The sequence below is a fragment of the Talpa europaea genome (genome assembly GCF_964194135.1).
Source record: "Talpa europaea genome assembly, chromosome: 3".
NCBI classification, from domain to species: Eukaryota; Metazoa; Chordata; class Mammalia; order Eulipotyphla; family Talpidae; genus Talpa; species Talpa europaea.
Window position 1 is genome coordinate 28,743,934 of NC_140069.1, and position 14,410 is coordinate 28,758,343.

The 14,410-nt window shown below is 32.7% G+C and overlaps 1 protein-coding gene across 4 annotated transcripts in view; it reads right to left on the reverse strand.

The window, feature by feature from the left end:
- VPS13B (vacuolar protein sorting 13 homolog B) overlaps nt 1-14,410 on the reverse strand; it is a gene marked incomplete at both ends in the record, with an annotated part of 598,760 nt that overhangs the window by 503,885 nt on the left and 80,465 nt on the right. For all 4 annotated transcript variants that reach the window (XM_084230016.1, XM_084230015.1, XM_084230017.1 and 1 more), the window contains one exon: nt 11,504-11,628. In XM_084230016.1, coding sequence (XP_084086142.1) covers nt 11,504-11,628 — 125 coding nt within the window. The remainder of the gene's footprint in view (nt 1-11,503; nt 11,629-14,410) is intronic.

Sequence of the window (14,410 nt, forward strand, 5' to 3'; positions counted from 1 at the left end):
ATATTTGTGGGCCTCCCCGGTGGCTCAGAGGTTGAGCGCTGGGTTGCGAAGCTGCCTGCGGCCTCTGCGGCACCGGTTCGATCCCCAGCTGCTCCCCGGCTACCGGAGGAGGGTCCCCCATGGCGCGCAGACCTCTCCTGCCGCCCGCTGCTCCCCTCAGCAGTGTACTTCAGTCCTTCTGCCTGCTCTGCTCCCCGCTCTGGCTCTGGTGAATTCTCTCACCCTCCCATGCTTCTGACTGTACCCAGTGCATGTATAAACAAAACAAACAAACAAACAAATAAATAAATAAATAAATAAAACATGCCTCTATTAAAAAAAAAAAAAGAGTATATTTGTTTTGTGTCCAACTTCTTTTACTCAGAAAACACAATTATGTATACCCAATAGTTCATTGTGTTTGTTTATAGGTGAATTGTATTTTGTTGTACAAATATATCAAAATCTGTTTATCTAATCTACTGAGCAATTTCCAGTTTGGGATTATGCTAAATAAAATTAGTATGATCTATAAAATTAGTATGACCAATTTTAATGTGGTTTGAATTTGTATGACTCTATAACTAAATTTTGAGTACAATGACATGTGTTTAATGTATCTCCCTTTGTAAATTGTTCAAATCTTTCACCTATTTTTAGCAGTTTGCTGGTATTTTAAGTTCTCTAAATATCCTATATGTAAAAACTGTCAGATACATGTTTTGTGAATATTTTTACCCAGTCTGTTCCTTTTTTTTTTGTCTTCCAGAAATTTGTACTTTATAATTATTATCTATGACTACTACATTCATAAATGTTACTAAACATTGATTTTTAACCTACCATATAAAATTATATATACCTGTCTGACAAAAAAAAGGTGACATTCATTTTCTGAGTATATGTTCATTAAAATATAAACTATAAATATAAAATAACAATAACAGATCAATACATGTCCAGCACTGATCAAAAGTGCTTCTATGTGTTAACTCATATAATCCCAAAAGAGATTCGGAGGGGGCCTCCCCGGGGGTGCAGCAGGTTGAGCACAGCGCTATGAAGCTGTCCGCAGCCTCTGCAGTGCGCATTCAATTCCTGGCTGGCCAGGGAGATACCCACATGGTGCGGCAGACCTCTCCTGTCACGCCCACTGCTCCCCTCAGCAGTGCTTTCAGTCTGTCTGCCTGTTTTGCTCCCCACTCTGTCTGTGGTGAATCCTCTCACCCTCCCGCTCCTCTGGCCTTTACCCCAGCTATTGTATAAATAAACAAAATAAAAAGATTTAAGTATTCAAAAAAAAAATCCTGAGGAACAAATTATGAATTGCCCCATCCTTAGGTTCATGTTCTTAATCACCATCCTATATAAATTATGTTATGAATCACCCACACATAAAAACTACTGACAATTTTAATAAGTTACTAGTCTTCTTATAGTTGTTAACATTAACAATGTTAACAAATGATTTTTTCAATATTCTATTCTCTAACCTTTATTTCACATAACATGAAAATTTTTTCTAAACCTATAAACATTGCTATGATTTGTAATGATAAGCCTAACTACTGCTAACTGATGAGTATAAAATTTTATTCAACTTGTTCATTTTTTTCCATTTTTATTGCAAATCAGAAAATGTGAAAAGCATATCTAAATAACTGATCATTTTCTTAACATAGCTAAGGGCAAATTCCTATAAATAGATGTGCTCAGTAAAGTGATATTTAGTTTCAAAGATTTTGAGAGATACATATAAATTGTCTGCAGAAAAGTTGTAGTGTATCAATATTTCCACCAATGGTATCTAAATCCTTACCACTTTGAATAGTATATTCTTTAAATTCTACAATATCATATATAAAATATAAGTGTGCATTGCTTAAATTTTTAGTTCTCTACTTATTATTGAAGCTGGAGTTTTTTTCAAGTCATGCATATATTTATATTTGTGAATAAACTAGACCAGCTCTCTGATATATTGTTTCTTTCATCTTTCTCTATGCGCCAGTAACACTTCTATTTGTTCTCCAAGCCAAATCTGTTTCCAACTCAAGACTTTGCACCTTTGTTCCCCAATGCCAGCACCAGTTTTCCCGGATTTATCCATGGCTGTCACAATCCTAGTCAAATGTCACAGTTTACTTCCTTGACCTCCTAAAGAAAACCCTCAACCCTGTCATTTTCCATCCCAATGCCCAAATTTTTATACTTATCACTTGCCACTATCTGAAATTTAGATTTTTTTTTTCATGTAGTTCTGTTTCCAGAACATCAGCTCTGTGAGAAGAGATCAAGTCTTTATTGTTTGCCACTATATATCCAGATCCTAGAATGGTGCCTGAGAATACAGTAATGACCCAATAAATATTAATTAAGTGAAATGGAAATCTTTGCAGGGAAAGACCTAAACAATATACTTGCTTTGTATAAGCTAAAAAAGTGGTGATATCTGAGGGGAGAAATCTTATGATATGAAAAACAAACAAGGATATAAAATAATGATACATCAATAATAAAAACAAAAAGTGGTAATATACTTAGAAATGGTACTAACAGTTGAGCTCCTGCTCAACAAATAAATACTTGTTAACCAATGGGTGGTGCAAACAAAATACAAAAGAATAAATTATTATCTCTTTATTAATCTCATCAACTCTTTGAATAGTATATTCTTTAAATTCTACAATATTATACACAAAATATAACTGTGCATTGCTAAATTTTTAGTTCTACAAAAATGGCGAACAACATAGTTATCAAAAACGCATACAATATAAATCATCATCAAGCAAACAAAAATCAGTCCAACTGCTTAAGGAATTGCCAGCTGTAATTTTAATATTTATTTGTGCCAACCACAAGTAGTGTCCTGCATAGAAAAAAGAGGTGTTCATGGAGCTTAAAGTTAAAAGAGTAGGGGGAAAGCTATTAAATAATCATCAGAAATAATGTAAAATAATTCCTATGAACAGTATAATGAAAAACAGGAAGATTTTCCCAAGAAAGAATATATTAGGGGACCAAATCTTAGAGAAAACATCAGCTGGGCTAATATCTGAGCGGTAAATAAAGATCAAGTTATAAATTAATGAAACAATACAGGGAAACATGAGGCTGAAAGAAAACAAACTGGAAAAAGTGAAGTGGGAGGCTCTAAGGAGGAAGATATTCAGATGAATTTAGACAGGCAAGAAAGGGGCAATTATGGAGAGCTATCACAGAATATTTTAAAGATTTTTAACCTTTACTATAAAAATCTATGAGAAAAAAGTATTTTAGGCAGAAGGAGGACATAATTAGAACTGTCTTCCAAAAATAAATCAACAAACAAAAAAGGCTGCAGCTATATGGGCCAACTGATTATTAAGAACACCTCTCTAGATACTAAATAGATCAAGAAAAAAAAGGCAAAGACCAGGTCTTACTCATACTGGCACTCAAAAGCCTACAACACAATCATTTTCACAAGATAGATCCCAAAGTTATTTTTGAAACAAATAAATGATTAATCAGTTGAAACTTTAAAAATGCTAAGTATTAACAGATTCATCTAGGAAACTGGCAAATTTTAAAAGTTCTAAATCTTACTGAAGAACATAAAGTGACTACTGAGGACTTGCTAACAGTTACAAACGTGTTATTTATGGCTCCATCACCAACTAACTAAACAATATCTAGAATGAATAATTTCATCTTGCTAGGTCCACAATACCACAATACCACCTTTCCTAATACTCCCTTTTCATTATCTATAAAGATAATATCTGACTGTTTATTCCAAAGGTTAGTGAGAGGGTCAAATAAATCCCAATAAGTAGTGAAATGAAATACAAAATGCTATACAAGTGCTATGATACTGTTCTTACAGGTTTTCTTCTTCCTCTAAATATACACTGTCTGACCATTTGAATATAGGGACCTCCAATAATTATTCGTTCCTAAATTCCAATATATTATGGAGAGATGAAATCATCAAAACACACTTTAAAAAGAAATTTAGAGGCAATGATAAAAACTTAGGAACTCAATTTTAGTGATTCCTAACTGAGACATTTCCTTTTTAATAACTATACTAATAGTTCAGAATTTTTTTTAATATGTGTTAAGTTTCATTTCCCAAAATAATGAAACACAAACATACTGAAAACAGACTATCAGTAGGATAAAATGTTGTCAAAAGGTAATAGTCTCCTTCTGTTGTACACAGGAAAAAACAAATGCTGAAGAAAATCTGCTATACGTCTTTTCATAGAAGAGAGAGGTTTTGTAAGTATATCTAAAACTATTGTTTTATCAAGCTTAATGACAATACCCTAAAATGAATTCTAAATGTTCATTTGGATACCACTAAAAAAAAAATAACAATTTTACCAAGGTTAAAACTTCTAACAAGGGAAATAGATGTTTCATATTTGCCTATTCAACTTCACACCCAACTGATCATAAAATTACATGTGGAAAATATCAAATTTTCCAAAAGCAAAATCAAAGAAAACCTCTGTTCTCACTGGACCAACAGTCTTCCTTGCTTGTTAACATGTGTTGCATGCTCTTTGTGACTTTACTAAAAAACTCAAACAGAAAAACCTAACTGATATAGCAATAGATGCTCCTTAACTTACAGTTGTGTTTTTCTTATTTTTTAATTCTATTCAGATTCATAGTTTTAAAAAGCTATAAAAGTAGCTATTTTCAACTGGTCATCTATTTAAATACATTATAGTGTCAAGACCAAAATCATGACAACAAAAATTAGTAAAACTATTAGCATGTAAACATTGGTTAGCCTTATAATTTTCAAACAATAATATATTAATATTCCAAATAGTCACCGTACTTTGCACTTAACTATCTCAAGAAAAAAAGCAAAAGATGTAAGAGAGATAAATTCAACTTCTAGTTTAAGAGTTAATTAAGACAAAGTGATTTAACATTAAAAAGCTTTGTAGGCCCTCAGGATTGGAGAAAAATCCTACAAATCACATACACACACACACACACACACACACGCGCGCGCGCGAAAGATTAACATATAAAATACATAAGAAATATCAACAACTCGGAAAACAATACAAATTTAAAATGGCAAAGTACTTTATTTCTCTAAAAAGATATACAAGTGATATACAAGGGATATACAAGTGGCCAATAAACACTTGAAAAGACAATTAACACCATTAATCATTAGAGAAATAAAAATCAAAACCACAGTGAGTTTCTGTTTCATTTTCATTAGGATGGCTATAATCAAAAAACAGAAAATAGCAAGGTTGCCAATGATGCAGAGAAATTAGAGCCTTTGTGCCATGTTGGTGGGAATGTAAAATGGTACAGTTCTGTATAAAACGTAATGGCAGTTTCTCAAAATTTAAACACTGAATTACCATGTGACCCAATAATTCTACTTCTGGGTGTAGGAGTATACATACACATATATGTATATACCCGTGTATACACACACACACACACACACACACACACACACACACAAAGAACTGAAAGCAGATGCTACATCTATGTTCACAGAAGTATTAGTCACCATAGCTAGAGAGAGGAGCGAAAGAGAGAAGACAGATGGAATAATTCTACTATATGCTCAAACCTGGGTAAATCTTGGAAAACTTTATGGCAAGTGAAATAAAGTCAGACACAAGGGACAAATATTGAATGATCCACTTATGTTCAAATCCACAGAGACAAAATGAAATAGCAGTTACCAAGAACTGGAGAAAGGAAATAATGGTAGAGAATACAAAATTTATTATTTATGATTTTTTTAAGATTTATTTATGCATACAAGAGCTGGGGTGCAGGCCAGAGAAGTGGGGGGTGAAAGTATTCACCAGAGACAGAGTAGGGAACAGAACAGGCAGATCTACTGAAATACACTGCTGAGGGGAGCAGCAGGCGAGACAGGAATTGTCTGCTGCACCATGTGGGTCACATCCCTGGCTGGGGATATAACTTGTGCTGCAGTGGCTGCAGATAGCTTCATAGTGCTGCAACTTAAACCCTTGCACCACCAGGGAGGCCCCTTATAATTTTGTTTTAAGATTTTATTTATTTATGCATACCAGAACTGGAGTAATAGCCAGAGGTGCAGAGCATGAAAGGATTGGCCAGAGACAGCGTGGGGAACAGAACAGGCAGACTGAGTGAAATACACTGCTAAGGGGAGCAGCAGGCCAGACAGTGGAGGTCTACAGTGCCATGTGGGTAGCTCCCTGGCCAGCCAGGGATTGAACTTATGCTACAGAGGCTTCGGATAGCTTCACAGTGCTGTGCTTAACCCCTGCATCACCAGGGAGACCCTCCTTATGATTTTTTTAAGGGCACACAAATTAAAACTGGAGACAAATAATGGTAGCAGTGGCACAATAAAGTGAATGCACATAAGCCACTTGAAAATAAAGTGGTAGATTTTGTTATACTTTACCATTATAAAAATTTAAGTAACAATATTTTTCAAAGCAATGTGGTACAGTTGAAGGATCCCTGAATCAAGAAAACTAGGATCAAACTGGGGTTTTGATATCAACTATGTGCTCTTAGGTAAGTAATACAATTTCTCGACGATTCAAGCCTTTTCATCTTCGGAAAATAAGAAGTCTATAATAGAGGATGTGTTTCTTTTCAGTTCAAAATATTCCATATAGCCAGAAAAACCAAAGCTATAAACAAGGCTACTGCCATTCAAGTGGACATAAGAAAATTAACCACCCAGTTAAGTCTTAGTTGTTTTAAGACATTTCTGTGATGGAGAATGATAATCACGAAAGCAAACAGATGAAAATACACATAGGCTTGGGAACAAGACAATTAAAAAAGATTTATCTCCAGGAGCATCAAAAACACTCAGCTCTAACTGGGACCTCAATCTGTGATATTATAAAGGACAGAGCAGTTGAGCAGACTTAAATTTTGTGCCTTTTGGAGTGGGTTACTTTATTCTCTATGCCTGCTAATATGTATCACCGGCATTTCTGTTAGACTTTCATTACTGTTGAAAACATTTATTCTGGTGTTTTTCAGAACTAGAGCAGAAAAATGGCAGCTTCAGTTTTCATTTCAGGAAACAAAAGGAGCAATATTTGTTTCATCTCTCCCTTAAAGAGACCACATCAATGCCACAAACATACTATTACCAACTCCTATATTTTCTAATTAACAAAGAATTCAAAGATAGATGGCACAGGAGAATCTTCCTCCCTCAAATGAAGTGTTCAATAACTTCACTAGTCAAAACTAAGCTATGTAGCACCATGCTAAGTAAGGAATGGGGACTTAGAAGACCCCTCAGTCTTGTAAAGAAATGTTTTCCCCCGGTACATTCTTTTAAGTATGGAAATGATTCGTGACATATATAAGCAATCACTATAGAAGAGAAAATAAACGTGAAAGCAGATTTTGACACAATGAAAGAACTTTGTAACTACCCAACAATGAATAGGCTGTCTCACAAGTAACAATAACGTGATAATGAAAAGATCATTATAAACCACAGATACAAAACAAAACTCAGAAACTGATATGCCTTGAGTCCAACTAACCTAATAGCTACAATGCTATGAGATCAGCATCACAATAGTATCTACAGACTATTAACTGATACTAAAAGAGTTCAGATTTATTTCCTTTACTATCAATAGCTGCCTTCCAATACATGGAAAATCATTTTACTATAAGGCAAGAAGCAAGTGAGTCTTCAAAAACAATTAACAAAATGTAATGTACATCTTTATTTCCTCAAAAAGGAAGGGTTCAAGACTTTAGAATCAAATAATCCTCCAAGAAAATCGTTGTTCAGTCTCTGTAAGACTTTGAACAAGTTCTATAACTTCTCTGAATTTTAGTTTTATAAGGGGGAATACATTCTTACCCCATAGCATTGTATTCTCTTTCAGCACAGTATTCTCTTTCAAACCCTACCCATTCTTTTGAAATCTCCCCGAAAGTCATGTTCATGCCTTTATAAAGCCAAAGTAATTTTTCTCTGCCCTTGCAAAATAGGTTGCACATTCTATGAATAAGCTCACATTTTTTTTAAGATTTTTTTAGTTATGCATGCAAGAACTGGGGTACAGGCCAGAGGTGGGAGGGGCGGTGAGAGGATTCACCAGAGATAGAGTAGGGAACAGAACAGGCCGATTGACTGAAATACACTGCTGAGGGGAGCAGTGGGCAAGACAGGAAAGGTCTGCTGCACCATGTGGGTAGCTTCCTGGCCAGGGATCGAAATCATGCTGCAGTGGTTGCAGACAGCTTTATAGTGTTGAGACTCTATAAAGACTCTTGGGCCACCAAAGAGGCCCAAGATCACATTTTTGACACCCCATGATTGGGGAAAATGAACTTGAAACTGTATTATGTTTCCGGTTTAACAAACTAGTCAGCATGAAATATCTGATTAACTCATATTCAAAAAAAAGTATACATCTTTGTCAATGAAGTAGTCTGGGTCCAAAGTAACTTTCCAAATTCCTCTCCCATTCTATCTATTCATAGATGCAAATACCACTGATTTTGGTCAGATTATATGGCCTCCATACCCCCAACCAACCTCTAGATACCTGAATATCTATCTGATTAACCCATTCATGCCCAATTCTAATGCTACATTTACTGAGGCCATTCCCAATGTTCCGGGAAAAGTTTCTACTTTAACATTTTCGGCATTCTGCTTAAGCCTCTATTTTATAATTTAAAGCCACTTCTTTTCATGTGTATCTACTGTCTTGGCCCACTAAGCTGTAAGTTTTCATGCTCAGGAGATCTCTTACCCTCAATATTCTCTACTTTATCCTTTTCCAATCCTTTATTGCTCTTTTAAAGACATCCTCATATTTTAAAATGAGATAAATTCAAATTTAACTAACTGTTCAAGATTTTTAACATTAAATACTACTGGTCACTGTGTCTTTTCAACATATTCCATATATTTCAATTCTGTTCTAAGGGGCTAGAACAACTAAATGTTAAAGTGATGTAAAACAATGAAGAAAAGAACTTTTTGAAAGTTTATTTTTGTATATTTGGAAACTATGTAGTACAGAATGAAAGATAAGCTATAACCAAAATAGTCTAAAAAAATAAATTCTAGAGTTAAAATTAGCTTTCTTACTGAGGCTAAAATACATTAATTCGAACATTTGATAATAACATTTTCAACATTATTTAAACCACCTTTTTTTTTAACTTTTTTTATTTTTAAATTTTTTTTTAAAGATTTATTTATTTATACAAGCACCGGGTACAGTCAGAAGCACAGGAGGGTGAGAGAATTCACCAGAGCCAGAGCGGGGAGCAGAACAGGCAGAAGGACCGAAATACACTGCTGAGGGGAGCAGTGGGCGGCAGGAGAGGTCTGCGCGCCATGTGGGACACTCGCCCCAGTGGCCGGGGATGGAACCGGCGCTGCAGAGGCTGTGGGCCGCTTCACAGCCCAGCGCTCAACGGCTGCGCCACCGGGGGAGGCCCTATTAAACCACTTTTTAAAAAAAACTGTAAGCAAACCTGATTAAACTTCATTATTTTATAACTTCATATACAATTAAGTTAAATTTAGAAACATTTTAAAACTGAAAGTATAAACTACTTTGCTGATTTACATAAAATCTAGATTTTCATTGCTAACGGAAGCATACCATCTAAAAAAATCTGAATGTCCTATAAAATGCCTGTTTCAAAAGCTGTAACATATAGTAAATATGCTCTTCTCATTATTGAATAAAATATACACATAGCATCATATATGTGCTTTAAGAGGCTCTGGAATGTGAATTTTAAAAATCCAAATGAAACAGCTTGTATACTTTGAGGAAAGCAGAGACTCTGAATGGGAACAGAGTTGACATTTAATGACATAGCCAGCATCCCTTACTAAATAATCTTCACTGCATGAGTTAAATACAATTCTCAGTTCTCATATGATTTTGATTTAATTTAAATGCTGTTTGATGTATTTTATCTGGTATTTTCTTTAATTAAGACACATCTCAATTTGTGATATTTTGTGTTTATTACTTTCATTTTAGAGTTGCAATGGACACAGTTTACTTTCTTTTGTAAAAATAAAATACTTTTAAACAATGTACATTTGTGAAGCATAGCAAAAATGTTACTGAATTAAAGTAGAAATGGTCTTAACTACAAAAAGAATCACTTCAAATAATATTAAATTCTGTGATCTCATGCTTTTAGTATTTAATTAGAATTTTTTTTAAATGTCAGCAGACATATTTTAAATCACACCTAACAATATATATCAAGACCTACATTTCGTTAAAATAAGTCTTGCCTATTTAAATATCCAATTGTTTTCAGAGTCTATAATTCATTTTGTAAATTTTGGCTTTTAAAAATATAGTTTGCCTTACACATATTGATGCTCCTTCATATAACAAATTACACTGTTTCTAATAAAATTTTAGTGTCATAAATGATAAACTAGTAATAACAGATAATAGTATTTACAAAAATCTATCAAAGCTGATATCTACATACCAACTGGAATATATAATGGTATTTAATAAGTCAGAATATAAAACCTGGTTCATATGCAATGCTACAAATATGCAAATAAAAAGTTTAAAAGTCAGTCTACACAACATAATAAATGACATGAAGACTATGGATGACTGAGGAAAAAATGAAACATATTAAAAAAAAATAAGAATTACAATATAGTAATGATTTTGTTTTATAGAGGAACTGGTTCCAAGACTTTTATAATGAACTGCAACTTCTACATTTTTAATTTTCTGAATAGGCAAATTTCTTTGAAAATGTGAGAATCAAATTTCATTAAAATATTTAAATAGGTATATACTATTAAAGGAACATTTTTAGCAAATGACAAATTTTAAAGAAATCAATCTTTTTTCTGAAAGTTATGTTGCATTTCATAAATAACTAATGAAAAATACATCCTACAAAAAATAAGGTTACTAAATCTTAGGATGAGAAAACAAAGGTATGTTCTAAATGATTAAAATAATCCAAATTCTAAAACACAGAAATATTTCACTAGAATATAATTTCAAATATTTAAATCATACTTCACATATTTAAGCAATTATTTAATATATTATTATTAAATATACATCATGTGTATACTTTTCTAAATGGCTTTGACTACAAGATGGTATTATAAGTGAAATTATACTTAAGGATTGATAATATTGTACAACTTAAAAACATTTTGTATCATCTCAAAAAGGAGGGGAACAAAGGTACTTGTCTCTGCAGTTCCTATTACTATATGTAGCAGCAACATTTTATTATGGTTCCAACACAGATAAACAATTATTAACCCAAAGAAGAGTTTTCAATACCATGAAGACACTATGACCTAATACTTTTCAAATATTAAAGGGAATTTTTAGTGTCTCAGTACAAATATAACTTCAGCTATTCTACTTAAGTGTTATATAAAACTAACACACTACCATAAGATAGAACTGTTTTTCCCCTTCTAAGATACTAAAAATTAACATAAGCCACATTTTAATATAATACTTACCAACATGTAGGCAGTTTCAAAAGTTTACCATAAAGAGCCGTGCTAAAAGAGGGAATAATTGGTACAGGTATGCAGTAAGATCCCCTACAATCCAAAGAAGTCAGTCCTGCCTGGAAACCAAATATCTGAAACAAAAAGTAAAGATCCAAATGTTCACAAAGTTTTAATAAGCACAGGATGAAATAAGTCAGTTTCAATTAGCTCTTCAACAGCTGCATACTAAATATGTTCCGAAGTCTCTTTGTACGTTCAACATTTTTTCTTACTCAATTTGACATTAACTAAGTCTAAACAGTATTTCTTTCACATTCCTAAAAGGTTACTGCTCTTTTACTAACTTTTTTTAATTTTACATTTTATTTCTATACATAATCCTCAAGTGTTATTTGTATTGTCTGCTAAAATTCACAAATTTTCCATTAATACAAAAAAAATGAACTCATTTTGTACATTGTAAATATTAAATTTAATAAATTACTATTAATATGTTCTGACTAAAAGGGTAAGAACAATCTTATAAACCAATTTTGCCTTCAAATTACATCACGTACACCCAAAAAGAAATACAAATGTGTCCTAAAATCCTGCTTCTTGTTCTTTTCTTTTGTGAAAATAATTTAGCGTTGAGGTTTTTCACCCCAGGAAATTTGGTTCATGGCATAATTTACTCTTCATATGTTTATACTTAAATGAACAGATGACATTCAAAAGTTTTACAAGCATTCCATGAAATCCCTGAACACCATATTTGTCTTAACAGTAGAAAAAACAACACATCAAATTTTATAAGTAATACTTAAAAGGACTGAATATATTTTTGCTCAATTATTTCCAATAAGATAAAAGATAAACATCTCAAACAGGAAACACTGAGACACAAGGATACAAAACAAAGAGGTACTGTTTTCCAACAACTTGCAAAAGCAGCTTAAGCCCAAAATTTATCTTTTATTATCATTTTTTGCTCTTGGGGTTATAAAGCATTGACATTCCTATCTCCAGTAATATTAACTTTTAAGTTATACAGAAAACTGAGATTTCTCAACTAATTTTCAGAACAAAATACATTTGATGAACAGTAAAGCTAATAATCAAGTTCTTAGAGAGTATTAAGCTACTTTCAAATGATTTCAAAAAGCTGTAACATACCCATCATTATTCAAACTGACAATGTCAAATTCTTCTAAAGTCAGTTTTGAACAAAATACTTTTTTAAATAACACATTAGTTGGAATTTTCAGAGAAAACTGGATTTCAAAGGACCTACCTATCTAATTACTATCAAAGAAAAGTAAATGGATACAGCGATTAATTCCTCTATTAGTCAAGTGGCAAGAGATACAAAATTGAAGAGAAAAAATCTTTTCTAAGTTTCCTATACTTAAATGATCAACCCCAGAAATTCAGTTATTTGACATTCATTATCTTTGAAAACTTTAAGAAATCCTGTATGCAGAGAAATTCTGGGCACTCTACAATTTCAGCATTTTGTATTTCCTCTCAAAGACGCATATTAAAGGATTCTGAAATCCATAATTATTAATACCACTATTACAAAGCATGATATAAACAATACCAAAACTTTATCAAATATTTCTAGAGTAGATATAAGGGTAATGTCCTATCATATGAGATTATCTGTGTCCAACTAACAACTCTCTAAAGCCACTTTCTAATACTCAATAAAATGTCCCAACAGACACCATCATTAACTGTACTTAGAGGAAACTGGGTGTAGAGGAGATCCCCTGCTGGTTGTTTGCAGAACTGCAAAGGACTCTGGGGAAACTGCCCACTGTTCTTTCACTTTTTTAAAGCTTTTACTCTACTTAAAGGTTGTCTCAAGATACTTATAAAGGAATCTTCAAGCAAATATAAATTATATGAAAGTGGGCCTATCTACCACAACAAAAATATTTCAAAGTAAAATTTCTAGTCTTTTAAATTAGAAATAAAATTCACAGATTTACAATAAATAACTTAAGAACTTATAATTTAGTAACAATAGCCTTTGACCAAGACTACAAGAAAAAACAGCAAAGAATAAGTTGAGGGTGCTTGCACCAAGGATAGTTCATTTATTTTAAAATAATGAACAATGCAAACTAGTAGCCTGAAATTATAATTTATGAATCAGTATGTATATCTAGTAAAAGTTTTAGTTGAAGGAAACGTAAACTTGAAGATGATTTACATATCAATTACATGAAAAATTAAACATGAAGTGCCACATTTCTAAAATGCCAATTAAAAAATAAAAATACATAATCTCTATTTTAACACTTTTACAAGAAATGTTGTTGAATTAATGTCTCAAATAGAGAAGCTATAGGTTTAAAAATGCACAACTTATTTCTAAGTTTTTAATAAAATTAGTATGATAGATTAGGATTTGCAATGGAAAACATATATATATTTAGCACACATTAACTGTAAATAACAACAAAAGCATAAAATAATTGTGATGTAAAACAAATCACTTATGTTGTCATAGGACACTAAATATGATTATATAAATATCCTAAAAAGCAATAATCTTTATAGAATAATAAAATGAAAATTATGAAAACTGAAAAAACTGGGCCTTCCCTGGTGGCGCAGTGGTTGAGCACTGGGTTGCAAGGCTGCCCGCAGCCTCTGCAGCGCCAGTTCAATCCCCGGCCACCGGCGAGGGTACAACGAAAAAAAAAAACTGAAAAAAGAAAAATAATCATATGTTATAAAGAAAAAATCTTCTGGAGAAAAGGACAGAACCAGGATTTCAAGATTTGGAAGAGGATTTTCTTTTATATGGCTTTTTGGAACTAACTCAAAATACAATTTGTTATAAAGTTTACCACAGTTCATGCTGCTTGGGGTAATTACTATAAACTTTGAAGAAGTTTCCAAAGTTTAATTTTCATAATT